General features: G+C 41.9%; 1 protein-coding gene across 1 annotated transcript; it reads left to right on the forward strand.

The window, feature by feature from the left end:
• The first annotated feature begins 1,265 nt into the window (after positions 1-1,265).
• On the forward strand, positions 1,266-12,950 carry LOC128383657 (cysteinyl leukotriene receptor 2-like). The gene is made up of 6 exons (XM_053343247.1): positions 1,266-1,404; positions 3,658-3,756; positions 3,917-4,109; positions 9,629-9,796; positions 9,997-10,164; positions 12,428-12,950. Exons 1-6 carry the CDS (start codon positions 1,266-1,268, stop codon positions 12,948-12,950), a joined length of 1,290 nt encoding a protein of 429 aa, XP_053199222.1.
• Positions 12,951-13,830: the final 880 nt, after the last annotated feature.

Genomic DNA, 13,830 nt, shown 5'->3' on the forward strand with positions numbered 1-13,830 from the left:
AACATCAACTGAACTGTGTTATCTCATCATCACCCAAGTCAAACCAATGAATACACTTTAAGAAATGTATTTAAAACTTCAGCGATTTTTGAATTTTTCAGATAAATTGAAGGATGAAGAAAACTTTGAAATGCAAAAAACAGAATAATCAACTTATAAAATTAGACTTTTCAATAAATAGGTTTTAAATAGGTTTTAAATATTGCCTTCTGCATGCATTCCCTTTTTTCTCTCTTGTTGTTATTTGTATATTTGGTGGTTTGTATATTCAGTCTTTCATCCCTAGTTGCTTGCTGGGTCAAGTAATTTTCCCTCAACAATGGCTATTCAAAGCAGTGATGAGGTCAAAGGTCACAGCCGTCAGTTCACCCTGACATGTGTTTGTATATTTGGGGGAAATTTATGTGGGAATTTCAAACAACACTGTTTACAGTCAGCCGTTGAGAGGAGAGACTGTTTTGAAGATTAGACGCCTTAATTTGACAGTAGAGAGACAGGAAGGGGGGGTGGGGTGTGATATGCTGGAAGGACCACCGGCTGGGACTCGAACCAGGGTCTGCTGCGTACATGGCACTTTTGCTTTTCTTATGTCAGTTTTTTATCAACTGAAAAAGAGATATCTGTTTCTTCTTCTTTGTCAAAGAAAGAGAGAGGAGGGGGAGGGGCGGGGGGCGCCTACATTACCCACAATGCAACTCGACCACCAACACTTAAAAAAAACAAATATTTCCACTCATGTGTTTGCAGGAAGTGTGATAAATGTTTGTTCGCTTGTTAGTGTGACATAAACCAAAGAGCAGCTGTGAGTCTGTTGAGTCTCTGAAACATACCTGCAGACGTCAGCTGGAGGCAACAAGTCCTCCACAGATAACCAACGCAGTAAGTTGCTGCCTTTTAAAACCCGAGAGCTGATCTGTAGCAGCGAGATCACACTATTATAATCCTCTAAAACTGTTACAACTGACCGACAGAAAGATTGATATCAGCGTTGTCTCAAAGCTTGAGATGTCTCATTTGTTTCTCCTAAAACTCTCCAGGAGCAATTGACCTATGGCTAAGCCCCGCCCCCCTCCACTCAGGGGACAGGTGCTATGGCAGGTGTCACAGTAGGAGACAATTCGCAGGAGGCCATTGATGATTTTTGGAGACAGAAAGATCAGATATCATCTAGAAGTCACCAAATGGCTCTAAACTATGCACTGGAGGGATATATTAATCATTTTATTGTTGAGAAGGTCGATAAAAAGCTTCAGTTACAAGCCAGAATGTCCCAGTGCAGACGTGATAAACTGATCACCATCTCAGACAACATTGTTATCATCAAAGAGCCTCTGAAGGTTTCTGGCTCAGAATATGAGAAACATATAACGTCCTTTTTAACATCTTTACCAAGAGAGTCTCTCCGTTAGTTTGGTGCTACAGTATTCACATTGAATCATTCAGCATAACGTTTGCCAACCTTTGTTATCTCTGCTGTTACAGATGAGTTAATGAAGCTAAGCTCCAGAAGTCAATGTTAGTTTAACTAGAGCCGTTTGGACAACAGCTAACAATGATTTACAAAAACTAGAACTAAACAGGCCAATTAACTCCCAGCAAACAAAGTGACATGATGACCAACGCAGATAGGAGCTAATGCTAGGCTAACTTTAGAGATGTTAAAGATAACTTTATATTCCTTTCCAGCAAAGTGACAACATGTTGCCTCAAATACGATGTTGACTTCCCTTAGACCAGATGTAGACATCTTTGTTATCACTTTTCTCGGTTGAGATGTGGCTTAATAAAGGGTCAAAATACACCCAGCCTCTCAGGATACCTTGTGTCAGAGTTGCATGAACCCCATGAACCCCATTTGACTATTTTTAAACTTAAAATCTCAGAAAAACCGAACGAAAACTGACTTTCTGCATTTCAATGGATGTGCAGGCAGAGAATGTCCCAGTGTATGGGAATGGCTATATGCACTGTGATTGGCTCATCGTGTTTGAGGGCGGGACTTAGCCATAGGTCAATAGGTGAGACAGGACAGCTAGAAACAGGAGCTTTACTTGAGACGTATCAGGTAAGGCTCCTGTTGCTCCTAGTGTTTTTTAGGAGAAACAAACAAGAAATCTCAGTTTTGTGTCCCCGAGCTGTAGAGGAGTGAACTTTGAGCAGTAAAATCTTCCTCTGTAGCTCTGTGGTTCGACACCGTTCTGACTGAAGATGGTTGAAAAAGAAACCAAAGTCCAAAGCATTGGTGAGAAACGAGACGTGAACACTTTCTTTACAGTCCAAACAAGAAGTCATTTAAACGTAAGCAGACGGGATGCAGCCTGAATCCTGCACCACAAACACGTATATTTAAACATGTTTGAATATAATGTTAATAATAATATTATCTCTAACATTAAAACTTACAGTGAACAGGTTTAATTTTACCTCCAGGAAAAGTCTGTCCACAAAGAATGTGTTAGACGTTACAACAGGTTAAACATCAGCGTACATCAGTTCACTTAATTAGACGTTCAGGCAGTTAAACAGTCGACAGCTTTTATTCAAATTCACTCTTCAGGTACAGACTTCTGTTTCTTAGCAGGTGTTTGTTTAATGAAAACAGCTTTGTCCAAACATGTTTACATACCACACACACACACACACACACACACACACACACACACAGAGACACACACAGAGAGAGAGACAGAGACACACACACACACACACACACACACACACACACAGAGACACACAGAGAGAGAGAGACACCCACACCCACACCCACCCACACACACACACATACACACACACACAGCGACACACACACAGAGACAGACAGACAGACAAACACACACACACGCAGAGAGAGAGACACCCACACGCACACCCACCCACACACACACACACACATACATACACACAGCGACACACACAGAGCGAGAGAGAGACACACACACACACGACTCAAAACTGAAGATGAGCCGACTCGCTCTTTGAGTGGTCTGATACTGAAGAACAATGTCAAGGCCCACTACCAGAACTTCCCCTCAACTGTCGCTGATTTCATCACACACACACACACACACACACACACACACACACAGACAGAGAGACACACACACACACTTCACATTGCTCATCACCTTTTAGTCTTTAGACGGCTTACAGTCAGCAGTGTGTAGTCGGCTCACAGTTCAGATGTCTATGAGTTGTTAACAGCTCCACCAAATACTGATTCTTCCCTCTAAACTTCTCACATGCTTTCATTTCATAAATGTTCAAATGATCCAATATTTCAGTAACAATCAAAATCAAACTGAAAACACATTTGTGTATCAGAACTTTGTTTTTTCTTCTTTCCCATTAATCATCTCAGCAGCCCTCACATTTATCTGCTGACCCTTTGGAGGGGCCCCACCCCTAGGTTGGGAACCACTGCACTAAACTAGCTAACTGTATATATAGTAGTCATGTATTAGATAAACAGAATGTGATGGTAACCTTATAAGGTAGTATCTCTTTCTATGAGTACAGTATTGGATTAAAATAAACTTTTAAAAGAAGTGAATACACTACGCATGTATAAACACACACATACACAGAGGCAAACACACAAACTCTCACTACCAGCTGACAGGTGACAGGTGCAGGTCAGTGTGATCTTCACCCATCCAGGAACCAAAGCACACAGTGTGGAGCTGGAGCTGATGGGTGTGTCACCAACTGTGCAGATATTTGGTCAAACCAGTTTCAACAGGTTCACATCATCTTTATGTAACGTTAACGAGGTCAGACCTGATTACATGAAACCAAACAACGAGTCCGCTGCCCTGACTCATGTGTTTATATTTGATATTTGTGTGTATGAGTGTGTTTAAATGTGTGCAGCACTTTAACTCGACTGTATCTAAGTGTGTTTGTGTGTGTTTCGTAGTGCGCCTGCCAACCCCTCCCATCGCCTTCGCCAACAACACCTCGGTGACGGTGGAGCTGCTGGTGGCCTGTGTCCACAACGATGATGCCTTCAAGTTCCGCGCCTACACCTTCACCTACCTGCTGCTGTTTCCTGTGGCCTTCCTCTGCAACGTGGCGGCGTTGGTGGTCTTCTTCATGCAGAGCAGCCGCAGGTCAGCAGACACACTAACACAGGGATGTCAAACATGCGGCCCGTGGGTCAGATCTGGCCCTCCAAGGGGTCCAGTGCAGCCCACTTTCCTTATTCCTCCCTTCCTTCTTTCATGTCTTCTTTTTCTTCCTTCCTTCTTGCCTACCATCTGTCCTTCGTTCCTTCTTTCACGTCTTCTTTTTATTCCTTCCTTCCTTCCTTCCTGTCTTATTTTCCTTCCTTCGTTCCTTCCATCCTTCCTCCTTTTATTCCTTCCGTCTCTCATTCCTGTCTTCTTTCTTCTCCTCCTTCCTTCCTTCGATCTGTCCTTCCTCCCTTTCTTCCTTCCATCTTTCCTTCCTGCCTTCCCTTCTTCCTTCCTTCTATCTGTGCTTCCTCCCTTTCTTTCTTCCATCTTTCCTTCCTTCCTTCCTTCCTTCCTTCCTTCCTTCCTTCCTTCCATCTTTTTAATGATCCGGCCCACGTGAGATTAAATTGGGTAGTATGTGGCCCTTGAATGAGTTTGACCCCCGCGCTCTAACATTTACCGCTGTTGTATGTTTCTGTTTCTTGTCCAGTTGGAATCATGGCGACTAAAGAGAAACACATGTTGAAACAAATATTTGGATTTGCCAGTCATCATGTTTTTTAGGTCTTCTGTTAAAATGCCAATACAGTAAACCAAGCATGATACACATATAGACCGTGTGTACAGATGGACGTAGCTTGTTGGTTCCATTGGAGCCAGTTTGAAGCTCAGAGCTGCAGGTTTTTGGTCGTCTCCATCTTTTTGGAGCCAGAAGCTTTGAAATAAGGAGCGAGGGATGTTTCCTTTCATGCTCTGCAGCCCTGGACTGAAGCACAACACCAGTTATCTGAGGACATGTCCATAAATTACAGGAAATTACGACGATTTGAAGCTAATTAAACTTACTGACAGAGGTTTAGCTACATTGTGCTAACAGAGCAGCATCGTAATCAAGTAATGTTAACCTTAGTGAAACAATATAGTCCTGGAGCTGAGGAGTAAACCGTCAATCAAGCTGCTGTAAGTCTTCAAAACGTATGAACAGAGCAGTAATTTAACCTTCCTGTCGTCCTCCCGGGTCAAATTGACTGTTCCTTTTTTCCTCCCTTCCATCCTTCCGTCTGTCCTTCCTCCCTCCTTCTCTCTTTCTTTCCTTCCTCTCTTTTTCCTCCCTTCCTTCCCTTCATTCCTTCTTTCCTCTGTCCTTCTTCCCTTCCTCCACCCTCCTTTCCTTCCTCCCTTCCATCCTCCCTTCCTTCCTTGACTTGAGGACAACAGGAGGGTTAAGGATTGAGGATTGCTCTGGTGGTGAAGTGATTATTAGACCAAATGTCACATGATCACAGCGGCCCTGCTTTGCATCCAGACCAGGACCTCTGCTGCAGGTCGTCCCCCCTCACGTCGTCCCCCTCTCAGCCAGACGCTGAACAAATAAAGTCAAAAAAGCCCCAAAATAAATCTTTAAAAAGCACAAAGAGCACCATCACACTTGTTAGAGGGTTGACGTACAGACTGTGAGGCTTCATGCACTTGATGATTTGACAGTCGTTTCGTCCGAAGGCCTCTCAGACTCAACAGGAACCTTCCTCAGAGTCAAAGAGTCCGTCAGTGAGGTCGTTGGGCCGCAGACACAAAGCAGAGCGTCTGATTGGTCGAGCCGGTCGCAGCATTGTTAAATAAACAGACTGACACTGTTCACTTCACCGTCTGCTGCTTTGTTTGTGCTTCATTTGCTTATCACGCTGCATAGAAATCATGAACCGCTCCGTGAACAAGCAGCTGTCTCACGCTCTGAACAAACACTGTCTCATCGTCACATGATGGAAACTCAGATAAGACTCACAGCAGGCTCGCTGCCCGGGTGTCACAGCGACGTCTCAGAAAGGAAACAATAATAAAACCTTTTATTTTATTGTTTATCTGCATAACAAAACCCTGAGGATGAACGCCATCAAACTAAAATAAGCATCATGTTTCCATTGTTGACGCTCGTTAAATGACATCATCTCATTGTTTCTTCTTCTGTGGAGGGTTAGTCATCGTTAGACACGTTTAGCAGGTCAGCGACACATCGAGTGCTGATGGTTCAAAACTTCAGGATTTATTTATCTGAACTTGAATAGAGAGTTTGTCTCTAGACCGAAGATAACATAAAGAAAAGTTGAGACCAATGCACAAAATAAAATTAATAAATAAGAGAAAATAAAACTAAGTTAAAATGAAATAAAAGAGAAAAGTGTAAAGTTTTATAAAAGCTAGAGTAAAACTGAGTTAAAAAGAGATTAAAAGATCAAATAAAGATATGAATAAAATCGATAGGAAGAGTAAAACATAACCCTAACCCGAACCTGAATAATAATAATAATTAAAGCTGCAAGCAGCGGTGAACGGGCCCTCGCCCCCCCTCTGGGGCCCTAATAAATATAATAATATGAAATAAAGTAGAACACAATTTTAAAACATCACAACGAAAAGAGTAAAAATAGAATAAAAAGACTTTAGATCATAAGTCCACATTAAAATCCCTCAATTAAAAATACTTTAAAATATTTACCATCAAATGAAAGATAAGTAAAGCCGGTTACATCTTTCAGCTGTAAAACAGATCTAAATAGTTTTATTATAGAGTTTATTATAGACTCAGTGTTTAATGTGAGGTGTATAAAAAACAAATTAAATAAATATCTGATCATAAACCGGATCAAGTAACGGCTCATCATACACAGATACGAAAAACACTTTTATATCACGTGATTAAACTAAATATAAAAGTCCTGACAGAGGCAGTCGCGTGTGTATAAAACATGTTTGGATGTGAGCTCGGTGTGTGTCAGGTAACTGCTGATATTTGCATCTCAGAGCAGCTGCAGGTTTCTATCTGAACAACAAAGTGTTTGAATGTTGATAGAAAGTCTCCGTTGTTAAAAAGAGGAACTTCTAAATGTTCTGTCACCTGTTTGATCCACTGAGCAACGTTTCTCTCTCTGTCATTTACCCTCCTGGTGTCCTCGAGTCAAGGAAGGAAGGGAGGAAGGAAGGGAGGAAAGAAGGTAGGAAAGGAGGGAGGAAGAAGGCAGGAAGGGAGGAAGAAGGACAGAAAGGAGGAAGGAAGGTAAGGAGGGAGGAAAGAAGGAAGGAAAGGAGGAAGAAGAAAGGAAGGAAGGAAGGTAGGAGGGAGGGAGGGAGACAGGAAAAGAGTAAGGAAGGAAAGAAGGACAGAGGAAAGAAGGAAGGGGTGAAGGACAGACAGAAGGAAGGAAAGGAAGAAGGAAGGTAGGGAGGAAAGAAGGACAGACGAAAGAAGGAAGGAAGGGAAGAAGGACAGAGGAAAGAAGGAAGGGGTGAAGGTAGGGGGAGGAAAGAGAGAGAGAAGGAGGGAAGGAAGGAAGGACAGAGGAAAGAAGGAAGGGAGGAAGGACAGACAGAAGGAAGGAAAGAAGGAAGGGAGGAAAGAGTGAAAACAGACGGGGTCAGTTTGACCCGGGAGGACGACAGGAGACAGGAAGTTTAAAGCTCTTTTACTCGTCAGTGTGAGCAGCAGGAAAACATCTAACTGTTCACACGCATCGAGACGACACAAAACATCACTGAGACCCAACTTCCTGTAGTCTGGGAACATGTATACCAACTTCCTGTAGTCTGGGAACATGTATACCAACTTCCTGTAGTCTGGGAACATGTATACCAACTTCCTGTAGTCTGGGAACATGTATACCAACTTCCTGTAGTCTGGGAACATGTATACCAACTTCCTGTAGTCTGGGAACATTTATACCAACTTCCTGTAGTCTGGGAACATGTATACCAACTTCCTGTAGTCTGGGAACATTTATACCAACTTCCTGTAGTCTGGGAACATGTATACCAACTTCCTGTAGTCTGGGAACATTTATACCAACTTCCTGTAGTCTGGGAACATGTATACCAACTACCTGTAGTCTGGGAACATGTATACCAACTTCCTGTAGTCTGGGAACATTTATACCAACTTCCTGTAGTCTGGGAACATGTATACCAACTTCCTGTAGACTGAGACATTTACCAAACCTGCTGTTAGGACCTTAAATATCATCCATGACCCAACACATCCTGGTCTCCATCACTTCCATCTGCTTCCCTCTGACAGTTCAGTCACTACAAGACTGAAAAACTGCTTCTTCCCCCAAAACTGTTAAACTAATGAACACGGCCTGATCCTCTCATACAGTAGTACTTTTTTTTTAGCAGTAGTAATAGTAGTAGTAGTTGTTACAGTAGTTGTAGTAGAATAAGTACTTTTTGTAGTAGTAGTAAAAGTAAAAGTAGCAGTAGAAGTTGTAATAGTGGTAGTAGTTGTTACAGTAGTTGTAGTAGAATAAGTACTTTATGGAGTAGTAGTAGTAGAAGTTGTAATAATGGTAGTAGTTGTTACAGTAGTTGTAGTAGAATAAGTACTTTTTGTAGTAGTAGTAGTAGAAGTTGTAATAGTGGTAGTAGTTGTTATAGTAGTTGTAGTAGAATAAGTACTTTTTGTAGTAGTAGTAGTAGAAGTTGTAATAACGGTAGTAGTTGTTATAGTAGTTGTAGTAGAATAAGTACTTTTTGTAGTAGTAGTAGTAGAAGTTGTAATAGTGGTAGTAGTTGTTATAGTAGTTGTAGTAGAATAAGTACTTTTTGTAGTAGTAGTAGAAGTTGTAATAGTGGTAGTAGTACTTTTTGTAGTAGAATTTACAGTGTTTCTATCAGTAAATCTCCTCTCAGTGTTTCCTGTTGAGCTGTGGTGGAAGTGTACATGTAGTAGTAGTAGTAGTAGTAGTAGTACTTTTTGTAGTAGTAGTAGTATTTACAGTGTTTCTATCAGTAAATCTCCTCTCAGTGTTTCCTGTTGCTGTGCTGGAAAGGTACATGTAGTAGTAGTAGTACTTTATGGAGTAGTAGTAGTACTTTATGGAGTAGTAGTAGTACTTTTTGTAGTAGTAACTGTGGTGAAGTTTATATAGTTTAGTAACAAACAGACTTTGTAACGTTGAACCATAGAAGAAGAACATTAGACTGAAGCTTCATATGAACTGTTAAAGGGTTAGTGTGTGATGTAGTCCTGCTTCTCTGACTCTGACTCTGGTCTGGTTTCTCTGACTCTGACTCTGGCTGGTCTGGTTTCTCTGACTCTGACTCTGGTCTGGTTTCTCTGACTCTGACTCTGGTCTGGTTTCTCTGACTCTGACTCTGACTCTGGTTTCTCTGACTCTGACTCTGGTCTGGTTTCTCTGACTCTGACTCTGGTCTGGTTTCTCTGACTCTGGTCTGGCTTCTCTGACTCTGACTCTGACTCTGGTCTGGTTTCTCTGACTCTGACTCTGGTCTGGTTTCTCTGACTCTGACTCTGGTTTCTCTGACTCTGACTCTGACTCTGGTTTCTCTGACTCTGGTCTGGTCTGGTTTCTCTGACTCTGACTCTGACTCTGGTCCGGTTTCTCTGACTCTGACTCTGGTCTGGTTTCTCTGACTCTGACTCTGGTCTGGTTTCTCTGCAGGAGCTCGGCTTCCTGTGTGGTCATGATGAATCTCGCCCTATCAGACGGCAGCTTCTCGCTCACCCTCCCACTGCGATTGGCTTACTACTTCAGGGACGGAGTCTGGGACTTCCCTGATTGGCTGTGCCGCTTGTGTGTCTACGGCTTCTATGTCAACCTGTACACAAGGTAACACACACACACTGTAACACACACTCACATACACACACACACACACACTGTAACACACACACACTGTAACACACACACACACACACACACAGAGACACACACACACTGTAACACACACTCACATACACACACACACTGTAACACACACACACACACACATCACTGATTGACTGATGTCTAAACTCTTCCTCCCTCAGCATCCTCTTCCTCACTCTACTGAGCATGCTCCGTTGGCTCGCCGTGGCCAAGCCGCTACGTCACATCACCGTGGCGACGCCAACTCGAACTCTATTCGTCTGTTTGGGAATCTGGCTATTTGTGGGCGTGGCCTCGGCCCCCTTCCTGTCCAATGGGGTGACAAAAAGGTGAGTCACTGAAACCACCTGAACACAGAAGAACATTTAATATCTCCTTTTAAATGTATATTACTTTATCAGCTTCTTTAACTTATTTCATTTGAGATATTTGTAATGTAAGTAAATTATAAAAAGTATATTATAAAATATACTATTATACCTTTACGGTCTTCCATTTGTATGTTTAGCTTAATTTGTATAACCTCCTGAGACTAAAGCTTTTATTTTAAATGTCTCCTTGGGATTAGTAGGACCCGATGAGGAGAAAAACTAAGCGTCGTCTTTAAACAGGACGTCATTTTTTAAATAAATGATGTCCTCATATGGGGATAATGGGTTTATTTTACTGTATATCACAATTAATTCCCCAGTTACAGTCACATAAACCCATTATCCCCATAGCAGAGCCGTAGCTTGTTGTTTTCGCTAAAATTCGTCAAATTAGTATCAAACTACAAACTTTATTAAGCATAAATAAACATCATTTTGCCTGCCGTCTGGTTTTTACACTGTAATGTGCTTTTGCGACCACTAGGTGGCAACGTGTGTCCCAACGAGGACGACAGGTCAAAGTTCAGCAGAATGAAGTAAAGGGTCCAGCAAACCTAACGTGTAATGTCTCCATATGAAGACGCAGGAGGTTATTAGTTAGTAGTTAGTTTACTTTTTTGAATTTAATTAATTTATATCGGTTGTAGCGCCAGTTAGGAAGCTTTTACTGGTCTGAAGTATTTTATTCCTTTCAGCAAAATGACCTTTAACACCAACAAGGTAAGAGCTAAAATAAAAAGTCCATTCGTCCATTTACATCTATAATTAGCTTGTAGCATTTAGCTTTACTTTACATCAAATTAAATTAAATTTCAACACAAACATAAATATACCATAAGCCTTTACCTTGATGCCACTTTCAGTCCAACACCGTAGTAGTTATTTCCCTTTCATCCATGTGTGCTTCTTTACCTTTTTCTATCGTTTTACGTCAAGTGACTCCTTCTCCGTCAGTTAACTCCTTTCCCTTTTACCAAAACTTTCAAAATAAAATACATCCGTTTAACAGGAAATGTCAAAATAAAATACCCCAAATAATACATAGTAAATAAAACCAACATGCACTATGTTGATGTCCTTTACATCCGTAAACTAAAAAACAGTAAAAGAAAAGGAATGTTAGAACTAAATGAGGTAATACGTTGTTTTTAATTTAAGTAATTACACTCGGCTCTGTATCGTGGAAACTATGCAGTTAGAGGATAATACTGGAAAGTTTAGGCTACACATTGATTTATTTCCAGGCAGCAATATTTCTGGGAAAATGAGCGTACTGTATTAGTCACGGTCACTGCAGCCTGTTAATGTTCAGTAGAAATGAACTGAACGGCCGTCAGCCTAAACACTGGAGGAGGATTTTGGAAAATTAACCTAAACAAGCCGAAGCTGTGCGTTGTTTAGATGAAATGGTTCTCAGCTCATCACTGCCGTCCCAGTGTGACGTCTTTCACTGTAAACTATGGAAAAGGTTAGAAAAGTTCCTCAGAGGGAGAAATGTGATGTTTTACTGATCTTTCACTTTGTAGCGTGAAGACAAAAATCATGAAATAAACAGAAGAAGAAGAACAGTGGACTCACGCAGCGTCAGCGTTTCATGTTTAGATGAGTGTTGTTGATCTCATACCTGAAGTCAGTTTGTGTATTTAAAGTGAAGGATTGTAGCTGCTGCTCACAGTTACTGTAAGAACAGAGACGTTTCAAAGCTTCAAATGCAGGTTCAACTATAGTCCAGGGTTTGTTTGGGGGGGGTGGGGGTTTAGTATTAGTGTTTAGTATTCTCATAAAATATATATATATAATCTGTGTTGCACATTTTTGACCTCTGACCTTTCCTCTAGTCAGTGTATTTGTACACTTTTTCTGATATATTGTATTTCTCATGCATATTAATTGAATTTAAAGCAATACTTATATCCCTCATTTTTGTTTTGTTGGTTTGTTTAATGTTTCATCACTTATTTATGTCGTGGTCTATTTTATTAATGTAATTATTACCCATCAAGCCTTTGATAGTAACCTAAAGGCCTTTACACTGTTAAAAGAAGTATTTATTTAACATGATGTTTACACTGATGAGATGTGATTTTATAATTTGGGGCTCAGTGCCTTAATTGTCTCTTGAGGTTATTTTGAGTCCAGTCTGCAAACACAAACACAAACTGACGTCAGTAATAGTTACACGATGCGTTAATGAATGCGTGTTTTGTCTTGTTGTTGACAGAGCCGGGTCTCCTCGCTGCTTCGAGCCGTCTAGCCCCTCCTCTTGGGGGCGTGTCCTCATCTTAAACTACGTTGCGGTGGTTCTCGGCTTCCTGCTCCCCTTCCTCACCATCATCTTTTGCTACAGCAAGATCGTGTGGCACCTGATGTCCAACACCGGCCCCAACGGCAGCAACCTGGCCAGCAACGCTCGGCGACGTAACAGACGCCGCTCGGTACACCTGGTCACCATGGTGACAGTGACCTTCTTGCTCTGCTTTCTGCCCTATCATGTGATGCGCTCGGTACACCTGCACGCTGTGTGCGGCCGCTGGGGTTGCGGTGTCACGGTAGCGCTGCAGCGTGCGGTGGTGGTGACTCTGTGCCTGGCGGCGTCCAACAGCATGGTCAACCCGCTGCTGTATTACTACTCCACCAGGACGTTCAGGGACAACATGAGGGACGCTCAGTCCTCGCTGCTGGGCAGCAAAAGGGGGTCCTTCAAGTCCGGACTGGCCATGTCGAGAAGGAGGGACACAAGCTGAGAGGAATCTACTGCTGGGACAGAAAAAACTTTGTTCTGCTTCTCCTGGATGGAAAACGCCACAACATCCAGGATCTTCAAAAACACGTGGCAGCAGAATGACTTTATTTTTTTAATCAAAATATATATTTTTAGCATTCTTATAAAGAGTTCAGGTGTCACTGTTCATAACACTGAAGGAAAAAATGTGTAGTAATTTTTGTTTTCATATTTGTTGATGAAGGTCCAGGTGTCATTAGGAAGAGTCGATGTGTCATTCAAGAGGGTCCGGGTGTCGCTGAGGCTCCAAGTTTTGTTAAGGAGGATCTAGGTATCGTTAAGGAGAGTTCAGGTGTCGACCCATTGAGGGTCTTGGTGTTGTTGAGGAGTGTTGAGGTGTCGATTAGGAGGCTCCAGGTATTGTTAAAAAGTGTCCAGGTGTTGTTTTCCTCAACTTTTAACAAGGTCTGATGTGGTTTAACATGACAGGAGGGGTTGCCTGGTCGCTCCACACGGGACCTGATTGACCCTTGAGAACCAGAATAAAGAGAAAATGGTTTGATATCAGATTTAAAAACTTTGACATACATGTGACAAAAGGTATCAGAAGAGTTAACACATCAGAACTTTTAAAAACATCACTGTGTTGGTGTGAAGTGGAGAACTTGGACACATGACTGGCGCCCTCTTCAGGTTTCTTCAGGAAGTCAAACCAGCAGTGCATTAATCTGTTAACAAGTACTATCTGGTCTTATTCCTCTGTGCCATGAAGCTGCACTGATGTCCTAGAAACACATCATGGAGGAGTGTTAAGAGACAATCACTGTGTTGGTTTGAAGAATTGTGTGTCTGTGTGTTTGTAAATGATGTTTTATTATGAGTGATCATATACAGTGTGTTCC

Source organism: Scomber japonicus, chromosome 22, assembly GCF_027409825.1.
Source record: "Scomber japonicus isolate fScoJap1 chromosome 22, fScoJap1.pri, whole genome shotgun sequence".
NCBI classification, from domain to species: domain Eukaryota; kingdom Metazoa; phylum Chordata; class Actinopteri; order Scombriformes; family Scombridae; genus Scomber; species Scomber japonicus.